This window comes from Artemia sp. Qi Xiang Cuo, chromosome 7 (genome assembly GCF_049724085.1).
Source record: "Artemia sp. Qi Xiang Cuo chromosome 7, ASM4972408v1, whole genome shotgun sequence".
NCBI classification, from domain to species: domain Eukaryota; kingdom Metazoa; phylum Arthropoda; class Branchiopoda; order Anostraca; family Artemiidae; genus Artemia; species Artemia sp. Qi Xiang Cuo.
Window position 1 is genome coordinate 68663727 of NC_142800.1, and position 14058 is coordinate 68677784.

General features: G+C 36.7%; 1 protein-coding gene across 3 annotated transcripts in view; it reads left to right on the forward strand.

Moving 5' to 3' along the window:
• The window catches only part of LOC148950636 (xanthine dehydrogenase/oxidase-like), a 354380-nt gene that overhangs the window by 22547 nt on the left and 317775 nt on the right, over positions 1 to 14058 (forward strand). For all 3 annotated transcript variants that reach the window (XM_089092523.1, XM_089092525.1, XM_089092524.1), the window contains exon 2: positions 11086 to 11202. In XM_089092523.1, the coding sequence (XP_088948649.1) occupies positions 11101 to 11202 (102 nt within the window). In that variant the 5' untranslated portion in view covers positions 11086 to 11100. The remainder of the gene's footprint in view (positions 1 to 11085; positions 11203 to 14058) is intronic.

A 14058-nucleotide genomic window follows, 5' to 3' on the forward strand; every position in this document is an offset into this window, starting at 1 on the left:
TTTTGTCATGGCCCAGAGTGGCTTTTATTGCAATAAATATCTATTTATCTATCTATCTATATATCTATCTATCTATATATCTATCTATCCTGTGATATCGAGATTCTCTTCTGGATGTTCCAGATTCAGGAATATACTGATTCTTATCCTGGAGTCTATGACCATCATAGCTTCCCGAAAGATAGTTATCCTTCCGAAATTTCAGCTTTAGATTAACCCTAGACTGAAGAGTATATTTACTAAAGAGTATTAAGCGTTAGAAACAACGTTAAAAAAAATTCAGAACCTACGAGAGTGAAACTTCTGCAACAACTTTATTTTAATTTAACTTTAACTTTATTACACTTAAAACAAATTAAAGATTTGTTTTTCAAGATTTTATTACATTTAAAGATTCTGTGAATGTTTTAATTTCAATTCTAAAAGTCGTATTTTACTATAACTCTTATTTTATTTATATCTGTTTTGTTTAGGACAACACTTGGGTATAGAACAACCCAGAGGGAGCCAATCGAATTCTCCCCCTAGATTTTAAAATTATACTGTTATTTCTGTTTCACAGCTATTTTCTATGTTAGCTAACAAGGTAAGCCACAACGCAGTGCTACAAAAATGTTCGAAATCAAACATTTCAAAACGAAAAAAATCGAAAATACGCTTCGGAACATCAACAGAGGTAACACTGTTGCCTCAACACATCACTAGATAAATATCCTATGTCATACGTTTCAAACGAAAAAAAAATCAAAATGCACTTTGAAACACCAGGTAACACTGACAAGATAAAACCACGACTCAACACTCAGAATTACCCGAAGTCATAAAGTTCAAACGAACATGCAATGAGTTTCACGAACAAAAACAGCATTCAACAACTTCCATGAACATAAAGCAGCACACAAGAAGTTCCGTGAAAAAAATCAGTATAGTTTGGAGGAAAGATTTCATGAAGAGAAAAATCAAATTCCAACAAGTTCCATAGCTCCAGATATTTTCAATGTGCCAGTTCCAACTCCGACGTCCTTCAGCTAAAGATTCAATTCAACAAAATTCAAACTTTTTATTTCCTCCGAATAAGAAGAGTAAAAATTAAAAAAAATGACCGCTAATCAACAGACCATAAAATTCTTTTAAACTATATGACGACAAGTAAGCAAAGGCCTTCAATCCAACTTACCACACAAATTAATACTTCATTCAATAAATATGACAAGATAAGACCACGGCAAAACACTAGTAAAATATCCTAAGTCATACCTTTCAACTGAAAATGTTCCAAAATACACTTTGAAACATCAACACAGGTAACACTGACAAGTTACATCACGACTTGACACTTCAAAAATATCCTGCGTCATACGTTTCAAATAATAGAATATCTAAGTGCACTTTGAAATATCAATAGAGTAAACTTTAACAAGATAAACCACGACGCAATACTACAAAGATATCCTAAGTCATACGTTTAAAAACAAAATAAAAATTCAAAAGAGCACTTTGAAACATCAACTGAGGTAACACTGACAAGATAAGCCACGACAAAACACTAAGAAAATATCCTAAGTCATAAGTTTCAAGCAAAAAAATTCCAAAACGCACTTTGAAACATTAACCGAGGAACATTGACAAGATAAACCACGACACGACACTTAAACAATCCCAAGTCATATATTTCAAACGAAAAAAATCCAAAAATTTACTTTGAAACATCAACAGGGGTAACACTGACAAGACTAACCACGATACAGCAGTACAAAAATATCCTAAGACATGCGTTATAAAACGGAAAAGTTCCAAAATGCACTTTGAAACATCAACAGAGGTAACACTGACAAGATAAATCACGATACAATACTACAAAAATATCCCAAGTCATACGTTTCAAGCGAAAATATCACGAAATGCACTTTGAAACATCCAAAGAGGTAACACTGACAAGACAAACCTCGATAAAACACTAGAAAAATTACCTAACTTGGTATGTTTCAAACGAAACCAATTCCAAACTACAATTTGAAAAATTAACGAAAGTCCATTGACAAGGTAAGCCACGACATAACACTTCAAAAATATCCTAAGTTATACATTTCAAATTAAAAAATATCTAAATACACTTTGAAACGTCAACAGAGGTAACATTGACAAGACAAAGCACGACGAAATACTACAAAAATATTCTGAGTCTTCCTTTTCAAAACGAAAAAATTCCAAAATGCACTTTGAAAAATCAACCAAGACTGAACAATTACTAAGATAATTAGAAGATTACCACCTCGACCTTCTGGCTCTGTCAGAAGTTCGATGGCTAGGATCTGGATCAAATAAACTGGATGGAGATGTGACCATTATACACAGTGGATCGCGGAAAAAACGTAAATACGGAGTAGCCCTAATGATGACAAAACAGACTTCCCAAGCTCTACTACAGTGGACACCGGTGTCACCTAGAATCCTGAAAGCCCGCTACTTCGGCGCGCATGTGAAACTGTCAGTATAGTATGCTACGCACCCACCAATGACGCCACCGACGAAGCAAAAGACGAATTTTACAGAGCTCTCAACTCCATGGCAAACGACATACCACGGCATGACATGGCATGTTTTCTAGGAGACTTTAACGCGAAAGTAGGGAACGACCGATCGTTTTCCCCAGATGTTCTCGGCGAGCATGGCCTGGGCCAGCAAAATGAATACGAAGAATTACTTAATTACTCGACTTCGCGCTCCTTAACGACCTAGTAATCGGAGGTACCCTATTTTCTCATCGGGATGTACACAAATATTCTTGGATATCTCCCCATGGCCACACCCGAAATCAGATTGACCTTTGTCTTTGGGGCAGGAAGTGGTGATCAAGCCTACTTGATATAAGAGGATATAGAGGAACTGACGTTGGCTCAGATCATAATCTGATGGCAGCAAAAATCCGCCTCGAATTGAAAAGAAATAGAAACGCAAATAAGGCTGCCTTAAACCCAGTCTTTGACTCGGAAAACTGAGGTTGAGAGAATTCAACCAAGCCTTTAAACTAGAGATGCGAAATAGATTTGAAGCCTTTTCTTTACTAGATGATGCTGATAGCAATCAATACTGGGAAAGCACAAGGTTTTTTGTTCAAGATACCGCGAAAGCCACCATTGGGTACCAAAAGACCAGTGGCTATCTGACCAAACATGGGAACTCATAGAGACAAGAAAAAGAGTAAAAGCATCACTTATTTAAAGACAAACCCCTGACCAACAAATCCTCAGAAACGATGAATACAGAGCCGCGGATAAACAGGTAAAGAAGAGTGCCAGAAAAGACCAGAGAAACCTTCTGGAGCGAAAAGCAGCGCAGGCAGAAGAGGCAGCGGAGAGAGGTGATTCAAGAGCCGTCTATAAAATTACTAATGAGATTATTGGAAAGAAATCCTCTATTCAACATGGACCAGCAACAGACCCCTCAGGCATCCTGATAACACAGCAGTCTGACGTAAACGAAGTTTGGGCAAGTCAATTCGAGAAGCTGTTGAATAGACCTCCACCAGAGGATCCCCAATAGATCCCAGCCACAACATTGTTTTCCTTAGATATAAGCACGGATCCACCGTCATCCACTTAAATTATAGCAGCAGCAAAGAAGCAAAAAATGGGAAGTCGCCTGGCGAAGACAGGATATCCACAGAAATGATCAAAGTGACTGTTATGACCTGCCTCAAGTTCTGGACAGCGTTGTTCGCAGTAATCTGGACGACCGCCAAAATACCTTCGGCTTGGAAAAGCAGCACGCTTGTGATGATCTTTAAGAAAGTCGATGCGTCCTTCCCAGACAACTGGCGAGGAATCTGCAGGCTTTCCATACCTAGCAAATCGCTTACGCATATTTTACTGCAGGGAATCAGCTCGCAGCTCGACAGACACCTTCGCGACGAGCAACAGAGATTCAGACCGAACCGTTCATGTGCAGACTTGATATTTACCCTATGACTACTGACGGAAGAAAGCAGAGAATGTTGCTCCAAAATCTATATGATATTTATCGATGTTGAGAAGGCATTTGACTCAGTAGACTGCCAAAGTCTGTGGAAGATCCTACTGCATTACGGAATCCCTGAAAAGATAATTTCACTGATTGTTGCGTTTTATGAAGATAGCGAGTGCTGTGTAAGGACACCAGATGGCCAAATTTGTTTCTTCCGCATTCTGTCAGGAGTTAAGCTAGGTTGCGTCTTGTCACCGCTACCTCTCGTAATCGTCATTGATTATATACTACGAAGTACAAGCACAGACGGAATCCAGCTGAATCCAGGAACACGCCGCAGTGATGTAGACTTTGCTGACAACATCACCGTCCTAAAATCATGCAAGCAAAGACTCCAAGAACTCCTTGAAAAAAGTGAGGGAGAGAGGTCGCCCTGTCGGCCTGAAAATAAATAATCAGAAAATAAAATGCATGGCTACCACAGATTCTCCCCTGAGCATCACTTGCGGAGACCAACACATGAAGCAAGTCGTCAATTTTAAATACTTGCGAAGTATAATAGAAAGTACCGGATCAACCACAAAAGAAGTGCTCACAAGAATATGCCAAGCCAATGGGGTCTTCAATAGATTACAGAAAGTATGGCGGTCCTAAAGCTTCTCTATACGGCTAAAGTTACGACTCTTCAATAGCAATGTTATGCCAGTGCTGCTTTACCCAGCCGAAGCCTGACACATGAACCAGGAACAAGAAAGAAGAATACTTGCTTTCGAAAACACATGTCTCAGAAGAATTCTCAGCATCCATTGGCAGCAGAGAATAACAAACCAATACATCCATAACAAGACTGGCCAGCCTCTTATGACAAACATCATAAGAGTCTGCCGATGGAGATACCTTGGCCACATACTACGTATGGACAATCTCCAACTACCAACTGCAGCGCTTCATTGGCAGCCATCGGGTCCACGCCACAGGGGCGGACCCAGAAACACCCTGCGTCAAACGTACCAGACAGATCTCCGTAACCTGTACACATCAATCCAACCTCAGTGGGAGGACATATTTGCAACAGCAAACCAGTGGGAAGATTGGTGGCTTCTTCTTGATGCCCTGGGTGCCTCTGAAGGCAGAGGAGGATCTAAGGTCTAAGGGAAGGTAACAATGACAAGATAAACCACGACACAGCACTAGAAAAATATCCTAAGTTGTACGTTTCTAGCGAAAAAATTCCAAAATGCACTTTGAAACATCAACAGAGTTAACACTGAAAAGGTAAGCCAAGACACAGCACTACAAAAATATCCTAAGTCCTATGTTTCAAACGGAAAAAATTCCAAAATGCACTTTGAAAAATCAACAGAGGTAACGTTGAAAGGATAAGCCATGACACAACACTTCAAAAATATTCCAAGTCATACGTTTCAAAAAAATATCTAAATGCACTTTGAAACATCAACAGAGGTAACACTGACAAGATAAACCACGATGCAGCACTATAAAAATATCCTAAGTCATACGTTATAAAGATAATTCAAAATGCACTTTTAAACATCAATAGAGGTAACACAGACAAATTAATAACGATAGAATACCACAAAAATATCCCAAGTCATTTCGTTTCAAGCAAAAAATCCAATATACACCTTGATTCATCAACAGAGTGAACACTGACAAGATAAAACACGATAAAACAATAGAAAAATTACCTAATTCATATGTTTCAAACGAAACAATTTCCAAAACACACTTTGAAAAATCAACAGAGGTAACATTGACAGGGTAAGCCACGACACGACACTTCAAAAATATCCTAAGTCATACGTTTCAAATTAAAAGATATCTAAATAAACTTTGAAAAATCAGCAGAGGTAACACTGACAAGATAAACCACAACGCAATACTACAAAAATATTCTGAGTCATACTTTTCAAAACGAAAAAATTCCAAATGCACTTTGAAAAATCAACAGAGATAACACTGACAAGGCAAAATGCGACATAGCACTAGAAAAATATCCCAAGTTATACGTCTCAAAAGAAAAAAAAATCCAAAATACACTTTGAAACGACAACATAGGTAACACTGGTAAAGTAAGCCACGACACAACGCTACAAAAAAATCATAAGCCATACGTTTTGAATGAAAACTTTCTAAGTGCACTTTGAAATATCAATATTTGAAACTCTGACAAGATGAACCACGACGCAATACTAAAAAAATATCCTAAATCATACATTTCAAAAGAAAAAATGCACTTTGAAACATCAACTGAGGTAATACTGACAAAATAAGCCACGACACAACACTAGAAAAATATTCTAAGTCATATGTTTCAAACCCAAAAAAATCCAAAATGCACTTTAAAACATTAACAGAGGTAACACTGACAAGATATAACCACGACACAACGCTACAAAAATATCCTAGTTCATACGTTTCAAACCGAAGTGCAACGAGTTTCACGAACAATAATAAGCATTCAACATGTTTCACGAGTTTCGCGTACAAAAATCAGCACTCAACAAGTTCCACAAACATAGATCAGTAGACTAAAACCTCTGTGAAGAAAATCAATTTCGTGATTTGACAAAATTTCACGATGAGAAAAATCAACTTGCAAAAGGTTCCATAGCTCCAGACATTTTCAATATGAATGGAGTCGGACTCCAACTCCGACTCCATTCAGCAAAAAATAACTAAAACTCTAACCTCAGAGCCCTGTTTTAAAGGTTCTCTCAACGAGATTTGTAATTTATAACCAATTTTTACTCCAGCTCCAGTCATTTTCAATATTCAGACTCAAACTCCGACTGCATTCCGCAAAAAAAACTAAAACTCTAACTTGACAGTCTTGTTTTAAAAGTTCATTTAACTAGACTTGTAATTTATAACCGATTATAACTCCAACTGAGGATATTTTCAATATACCAACTCCAACTCCGACTCCATACACCAGAAAAAATAAATAAGACTCCAACTTCAGAACCCTGTTTTAAAGGTTATTTTCACTATATTTGTAATTTACAACCGATTTCGATTCTAGCTCCAGACATTTTCAATTTGCCGACTCAAACTCCGACTCCATTCAGCAAACAAAATTACTAAAAATCTAACTCGAGAGTCCTATTTTAAAGACTCTTTTAACTATACTTGTAATTTATAACCGATTTCGACTCCAACTGTGGATATTTTAGAAAAAAAATACTAAAACTCCAACTTTAGAGCCCAGTTTTAAAGGTTCTTTTAACTAGACTTTTAATTTATAACCAATTTTGACTCCAACTGCGGGCATTTTCAATTTACCAACTCCAACTCCGACTCCATTCACCAGAAAAAATCACTAAAACTCCAACTTCAGAGCCCTGTTTTAACGGTTATTTCAACTAGATTTGAAATTTATAACCGATTTTGACTCTAATTCTCCGTTCAACATTAATAATTAATAAAACTCCAACTTCAGAGCCCTGAAGTGAACTCTAACTCTGATGCCTTTAGCAAAAAAATTACTAAAAATCTTATTTCAGAGTCCTTTTTTAGAGTTTCTTTTAACTAGATTTGTAATTTATAACCGATTTCGACTCTAACTCCAGACATTTTCAAAGTGCAACTCCAACCCCTACTCCATTCTGCAAAAAATTACTAAAACTCCAACTTTAAAGCCCTGCTTTAAAGGTTCTTTTAACTAGATTTGTAATTTATAACGGATTTCGACTCTAACTCTCGACATTTTCAATATGGTGACTAACTTGGACTCTATTCAGCAAAAAATTACTAAAACTCCAACTTCAGAGGCCAGTTTTTAAAGTTTTTGTAGCTAGATTTGTATTTTATAACCAATTTAGACTCCGACTCCAGATATTTTCAAAATGCTGAATCCAACTCCGACTCTAATCAGCAAAAATTACTAAAACTCCAACTTCAGAGGCCAGTTTCAAAGTTTTTTTTAACTAGATTTGGGATTTATAACCGATTTTAATTCTCTTCGTTTAAAACACTAAGTCCTCTAGATCGTTTCCCAACCATTCCTGGAAATAGATTACCCCTTCCTGTACTTCCAATATCGCAGGTGTAGGAAACACGTCATTCTAGCAAGCAAAACATTATTATTTTTTTTGCACATTTTAAAAGTTAAGGTGGAGGTGTTAAGAGAATTTTTTTCGTGGCGGGGGGACTGAAAATCTAACATGCAATCAAAGAAATGATGCATTAAAAGCCTTCAAAATTATAAAATAGAGTCTAAAAATTTTGTTCAAATATCAACCTTCCCTCCCTGGAATTGCCTGCTAGGACCCACACCTTTCTTCTACTCACGCATGATTTTTTTCCCATTTGTCGTGTTTTTAACTGCTTTTTCTGTGTTTAAATGTTGTAAATTTTTTTTATAAGAAAATTTGTGTATGCAAAGCCATGTGTCTTTTTTGATTCCTTGTTTAGGAAGAATCTTCAATGCCCAAAAATTTACTCAATGAAAAATCAAAAACCATAACTAGGGGTCCTTTTCAAATTCGAGGATGTGTCTTGCCAAAATGTAAATATTGACGTAACTCCTGGTCATTGAAACATTGGTATGTCTCCCATGGTGTCACGGGACTCTTGCCATGAGGCTTCCAGAATTCATGTATTTTCTCGAAAACCAATTTCGTCATCCATAATACATAGGTAAACATAGCCGTAACAGATGGTCACGGAAACAGGGCATGCACTTTAAACAGGGATGCGCTTGAAACAGTGCGTGAAAATGGGAACCATACTTTCGTTCAATAGGTTATTTCTAGAATATAATAGCCGGAACAAGATATTGGAAATAAGCTGCTGGGCCTGGCGTGTGGGGCGTTGTTCAATTGGCTAGAAATTGATCTTTCGAGTCATAACGGGGACAAAAATCGTTTGAATACAATGATCCTTTGAGAAAAATATGCTCTAAAAGAAATAAAAAGTATAATGTAACAATCCGCGTATGTGTCCTCCTCAATTAAAAGTGGGGGGGATTTCCTCATGGACTTTGAACAAACGTTCCGCGTGGGAATACATTCCCCGTAGACTTTCCCCCTTACATAAGATTTAAAGAAAAAAACGCTTTGAAAGAAAAAACGTCTTGAAAGATAGGAAAAAGCCTTGAAAGAAAGAAAAAAATGTTTTGAAAGAAAGAACAAAAAATAAACGCCTTGAACATCTCGACGAAAAATAAAATTTTAAAAAAGTATTATGTGATGGCGTTGTGTGCGCTGTCATTACGTAAGATGTGGGCTGTCGTTAAGTAACCCCCGTGTGTATGCTGTCATTACATAAGACGCAAGTGTGCGCCGTTTCTTTATAATATCCAAATGTGCGCTTTCATTACGCAACATGCACGCTGTCATTACTCAACACCCACGTGTGTGCCGTCATTAAGTTATTTTCGATAAATCACCATACGATAGCATCACCCTTAATCCCAATTACGTAAGTTAGAATTCCTCATGATATTACATGTCACACGATCACGTCATCCATGCTACTAAACATCTGCATCATGTACAAAAATTGATAACACCTGGATGTCATGGGAAATCTGCCACCTGTTTCCTTCTAATACTAAAACAAGATTGCGTCATCCGTATTAGACTGGTCACGGAAACAAGGGTGTGTCTTATGACTTAATAGGGCATGCCATGGAAAGCTATGGGAAACTGGAAGGGATGTCTTGACGTAACAGGACATGTTGTGGAAACATGGGACACGTAACAATGTTGTCGTAGAAATCCTATGAGAATCTGCAATGGGCGTTGCAAATCCTATGGGAATCTGCTAGGGATGTTGTTACGCAACGGGGCATGTTGTGGAAATCCTATGGGAATCGGCTAGGGATGCTGTGGAAGTGATTATCCCCTTACTACTGTTACAAGGGCCATCCCTCGTGACTATAAAAAGGTTTCTCTTCCTTTTAAGTTTTAGTGACACTCTTAACTTTCATTTGAAAAAAAATCTTGCTTTCTCGCTTTCTCTGTCTAAAATACTACTATACTGATGCAATAAAATTGTTTATGGCTGGAAAATTCGTACTCAATTAAGTTTTTAAATAGTTATTGATAATGAACAGTAAGTAAGGAGCAACACGGCTCAATAGTGACTGAAATTCTATAAAACGAAGTTTGGTATTAATTAATACAACAAAAAAATTGGATTATTATGCTAATTCTAAATATATAAGATTCATTCGATCAGAAATTAAAAAAAAACAAGTTTTCAACAGAAAGTAAGGAGTAGCATTAGAACGCAAACCGCACAGAAAATATTGCGTATGTGAAGGGGTTGCCTGCCTCATTAATACCTTGCTCCTTACGCTAAAGTTTGACTGTTTGTCCCAATTTCCTAAGAACGACGTCTGAAACATAAGGGCCGTCTAATTAGAATAGGAAGCTTTTCTAAAAGTGCTAAAAATGGTAGCTTGAAGAGCAAGATGTTGAGGAGGGGGCAAACCCTTCATATACGGAATAATTTATGTTTGTTTTGACTTTTAATGTTACTCGTTACTTTCAGTATAAAGAACTAGTTTTTTTATTTAATCATTCAAAAAACGAGTAAGATTTCTTTTTTCAAATACCACAAGAGTAAATATTGTTTGTTTCCAAGAATTAGGCAAATTTGTTTTTGTCGTATGCTCGGCTATGTGTTTGCCCAGTTTATCAATGGGCAATAATAATTACTCTCTTTGAACTGCATTGTTTCCTTTCTTATTTATTTCTTTATTGCTATGGTATATTAATGCGTTGAATCCTTCATGTCTTGACAATATTGTTGCGCAACCATTTGGATTTCAAGTTATGAAAAACATTTTGAAAATAGACCTTGAGAAAAAAAATTACTTAGACGTGATAACCATTTCTAACCGTGGCTTCAAAGATTTGCTTCGCCTTAGTTGCTTTAGCTGACTTAAAAGAAAGTGAAAAGCCATATTAAAGACTAGGAAGAGCAAAAATAAATTAGTAATTAAAAATGTAGTAATAATTAATAATATAGTAATTAAAAAAGTCGTTTCAAGTACTCTATATGTTTTGACTGCGCAACATTTTTTATTAGGTAAAAAAAAACATTCTTGATTTCTGCTCTATTGTATATATTTATTACATTTTTTTCCAGGAATAATACGAAGAGATGGTTCTTAATATAACCGAAGAAAACAGCGGTTCTGGCCATGTAAATATGGACGCAAAAGAGTTCCTCAGCGCACTAATTTTCTATGTTAATGGGAAAAAAGTAAATTTTATATCATTTTTTGTTTCGGATCCAATTAAGAGAAATGTTAATGATAAGTGAAATCAGTAAATAGATAACTGGTTATAAAATAATTAAATGGGTAAGTTAATGAGGCTCATACAAAATTTGTTAATATTTACCAATAAAATTACTTTAACATTGAAAAGTAACTTCACCTTTTAAGGCCCGTTCGTCTGAAAATGACTTCGGATAAGCCTTGTATTCATCGAAATGCGTTAAATCTCTTAGTAAATTCTTTACTCTATATTTGGACGTTAACTTATTCATTATCAACCTAATTTCGCTTATCTAGTAAGCAGCATTCGCTTTTTCCCGTTTATAGAAGGGATGATGAAAGAAAATAAAAAAGAGGGGTCGTTTGATTGGAGATTTTGGTTGTAGTAGCCTTTTAAGGGCCAAAACTGACCTAAAAGTAGCCTGATTCCCCGTCAACGCCCGTATTGTGTCAAGTAATCCCTGGTGTCCTACTTGGTATCATTTACAGATTTTCACTCACATACTGTCTGGAAACAGCATAACTAGAAAATCCCAGGGGCGAGAGCCTTAAGTTTGACAAACAACGTGTGAAGAATCCAGAGAATTTTATCTGACATATATATAACAGAGAGATCGAAAGGTTTTACATGAGTTTGGTAAAATCAAGTTCATGTAAAAGAAAAGGAAAGGAATCTTGAGAATCAGAGGCAACGCCTATAGCAAAGACCATGAGGCTTCCATGTCTTATTATTTATAATTTTTTCTCAGAGGCCTCATATGGAAGGGGTGGTCATATAAACTTCGGAGGGGGCTCATTCTATTGGAAATTGGACGTTCTAGTGCCCTTTTTAAGAGTCAAAAATGACAGGAGGGAGACTAGCCCTTCCCACGGGAGGAATCTATTATCTGTGTCATAAAAGAACCCAGATCAAAATTTAGGCAGGCAAGGAGATCTATACAACAAAATAAACATTATCCAGTGCAGGCCCTTGTTTTTTTGCACTTAAATTTCACCTGATTTCCAATCACAAACAAAACAATTACCTCCTAACGCCTACCTTAGAACGCTTACCTTAGGAAAGTAAGTAAGTAAGTAAGTTTATATATAACCCTCAATAACACAAAAATAAATATGGAGTAAAGAAAAAAAATAATATAGCCCGAAAGGAAATACAAACGAAAACATAACACAAATAACATAGCAAGGTCCACTGAATTACAAATCGGGGAAAAAATAACTGATAGAATCACTGGCACACATCTTTTTCGGAGCATTAGCCCTCAGATCCTTAGCGATGTCGGCAAGCAGCACTACCGGATCGGAAAGTCAAAAACAAGAAATAATCTTGCTGTTTCTACACAATCTTGGAAAATATAATAAGAATTTATAATATTTAAAATAACTTCTGCTTAACTGAAGAAGGTCAGTTACCCTTCTTGGCTTGGTATTCCGCAATACCAAGCCATTTCATATTTGAAACACACTCGAGTAGCGTTGTACCCAGATGTAAAGGAAAAGCAGGGTTAGAAATATGAAAACAAAGATGCTTGCATTTAGAACTATTTACAGAATGTCCAACATTGCCCAAAACCATGAATCAGATTATGTATATTCTTAGATGAGGCCCGACCTAGTATGGGTAACTAATAGTACGTCTGCAGTATAACCAATATGACTGACACCAGCATTTTTTATAACCACAACAGGAGACAACATTCATAAGCAATCTGCAAAAACAGTTTCAAAAATATATGGAGACAGCACACCACCTTGCAAGACTCCCTTCTTTACTGTGATAGGCTCAGATATATCGGACATCTATTTCAACCGAACAAACGAATCAAAATACCAACATTGGAGAACTTTTACGACGGACAAATTGACTCCTGCTTAATTAAGCAATGAAGTGTTTGCTAATGTACGACATTATCAAAAGTGCCCGAAATATCAACTGAGCAAAAGTAAAGTGACCTTTTTTGCCTTTGGCCCAACCAAGCAACGGACCAAGTATATGATGGACATGAGAACAACTAAAAACCCCTATGAACCCACCGTGATAATTAGAAAATGATATTTAGTCAAAATTTCAAGCAAGACGGCATACTCAAATAACTTGTTCATGAAGGAAGACACTGTAATTGGTTGATAACTGGAACCCTGATCTGCAGCTTTTCCTTTTTCAAAATCGATGTTACGACCCCCGAAAGAAAATTATCTGGAATTAACGACTTATCTAAACACATCTGGAATAAGAGCTGAATGCGTGTTACCAATAATGGACACTTCGTGGTGCTGCCTAAGTAAAGACCGATGTGGGCAGGGCACAATGTATTATTTATTTATTATTTTCTTTTTTGGTTTTAAACCAGGCCACTTCGTATCGAAGGAGTTGTCGTATAAACTCCGAAAAGGGCTCATACGATAGAAAATTAAAATGAACATTGCGCCTTTTAATAGTCGAAAGTGATTGGAGGGCACCTAAACACCCTCCCCGCCCACATTACCCCAACAAAATATAATCAAATTTTGAGACAGCCATTTTGTTCGGCGTAGTTAAAAATTCCGAAAATTGTGTATTTGAGGATAACTAACCTAGTACTACATGGTTTTAAGTAGTGTCCTTTTTAATAGTCGAAATTAAATGGAGGACAACTAACCCCTCCTCCAACGCCCACCATTTCCCCATACAAAAGTTTCAAAACAAAATTTTTAACGACAACAAACGGCCATCTCAAAATTTCTATCAGATGCATTTCGGGAAAATACGAGGCGTGGGAGCATCCACCCTCGATCACTCACAATCTTAAAAAGGACACTAGAACTTTTAATTACCAATGTAATTAGCCCCATCCAAAGTT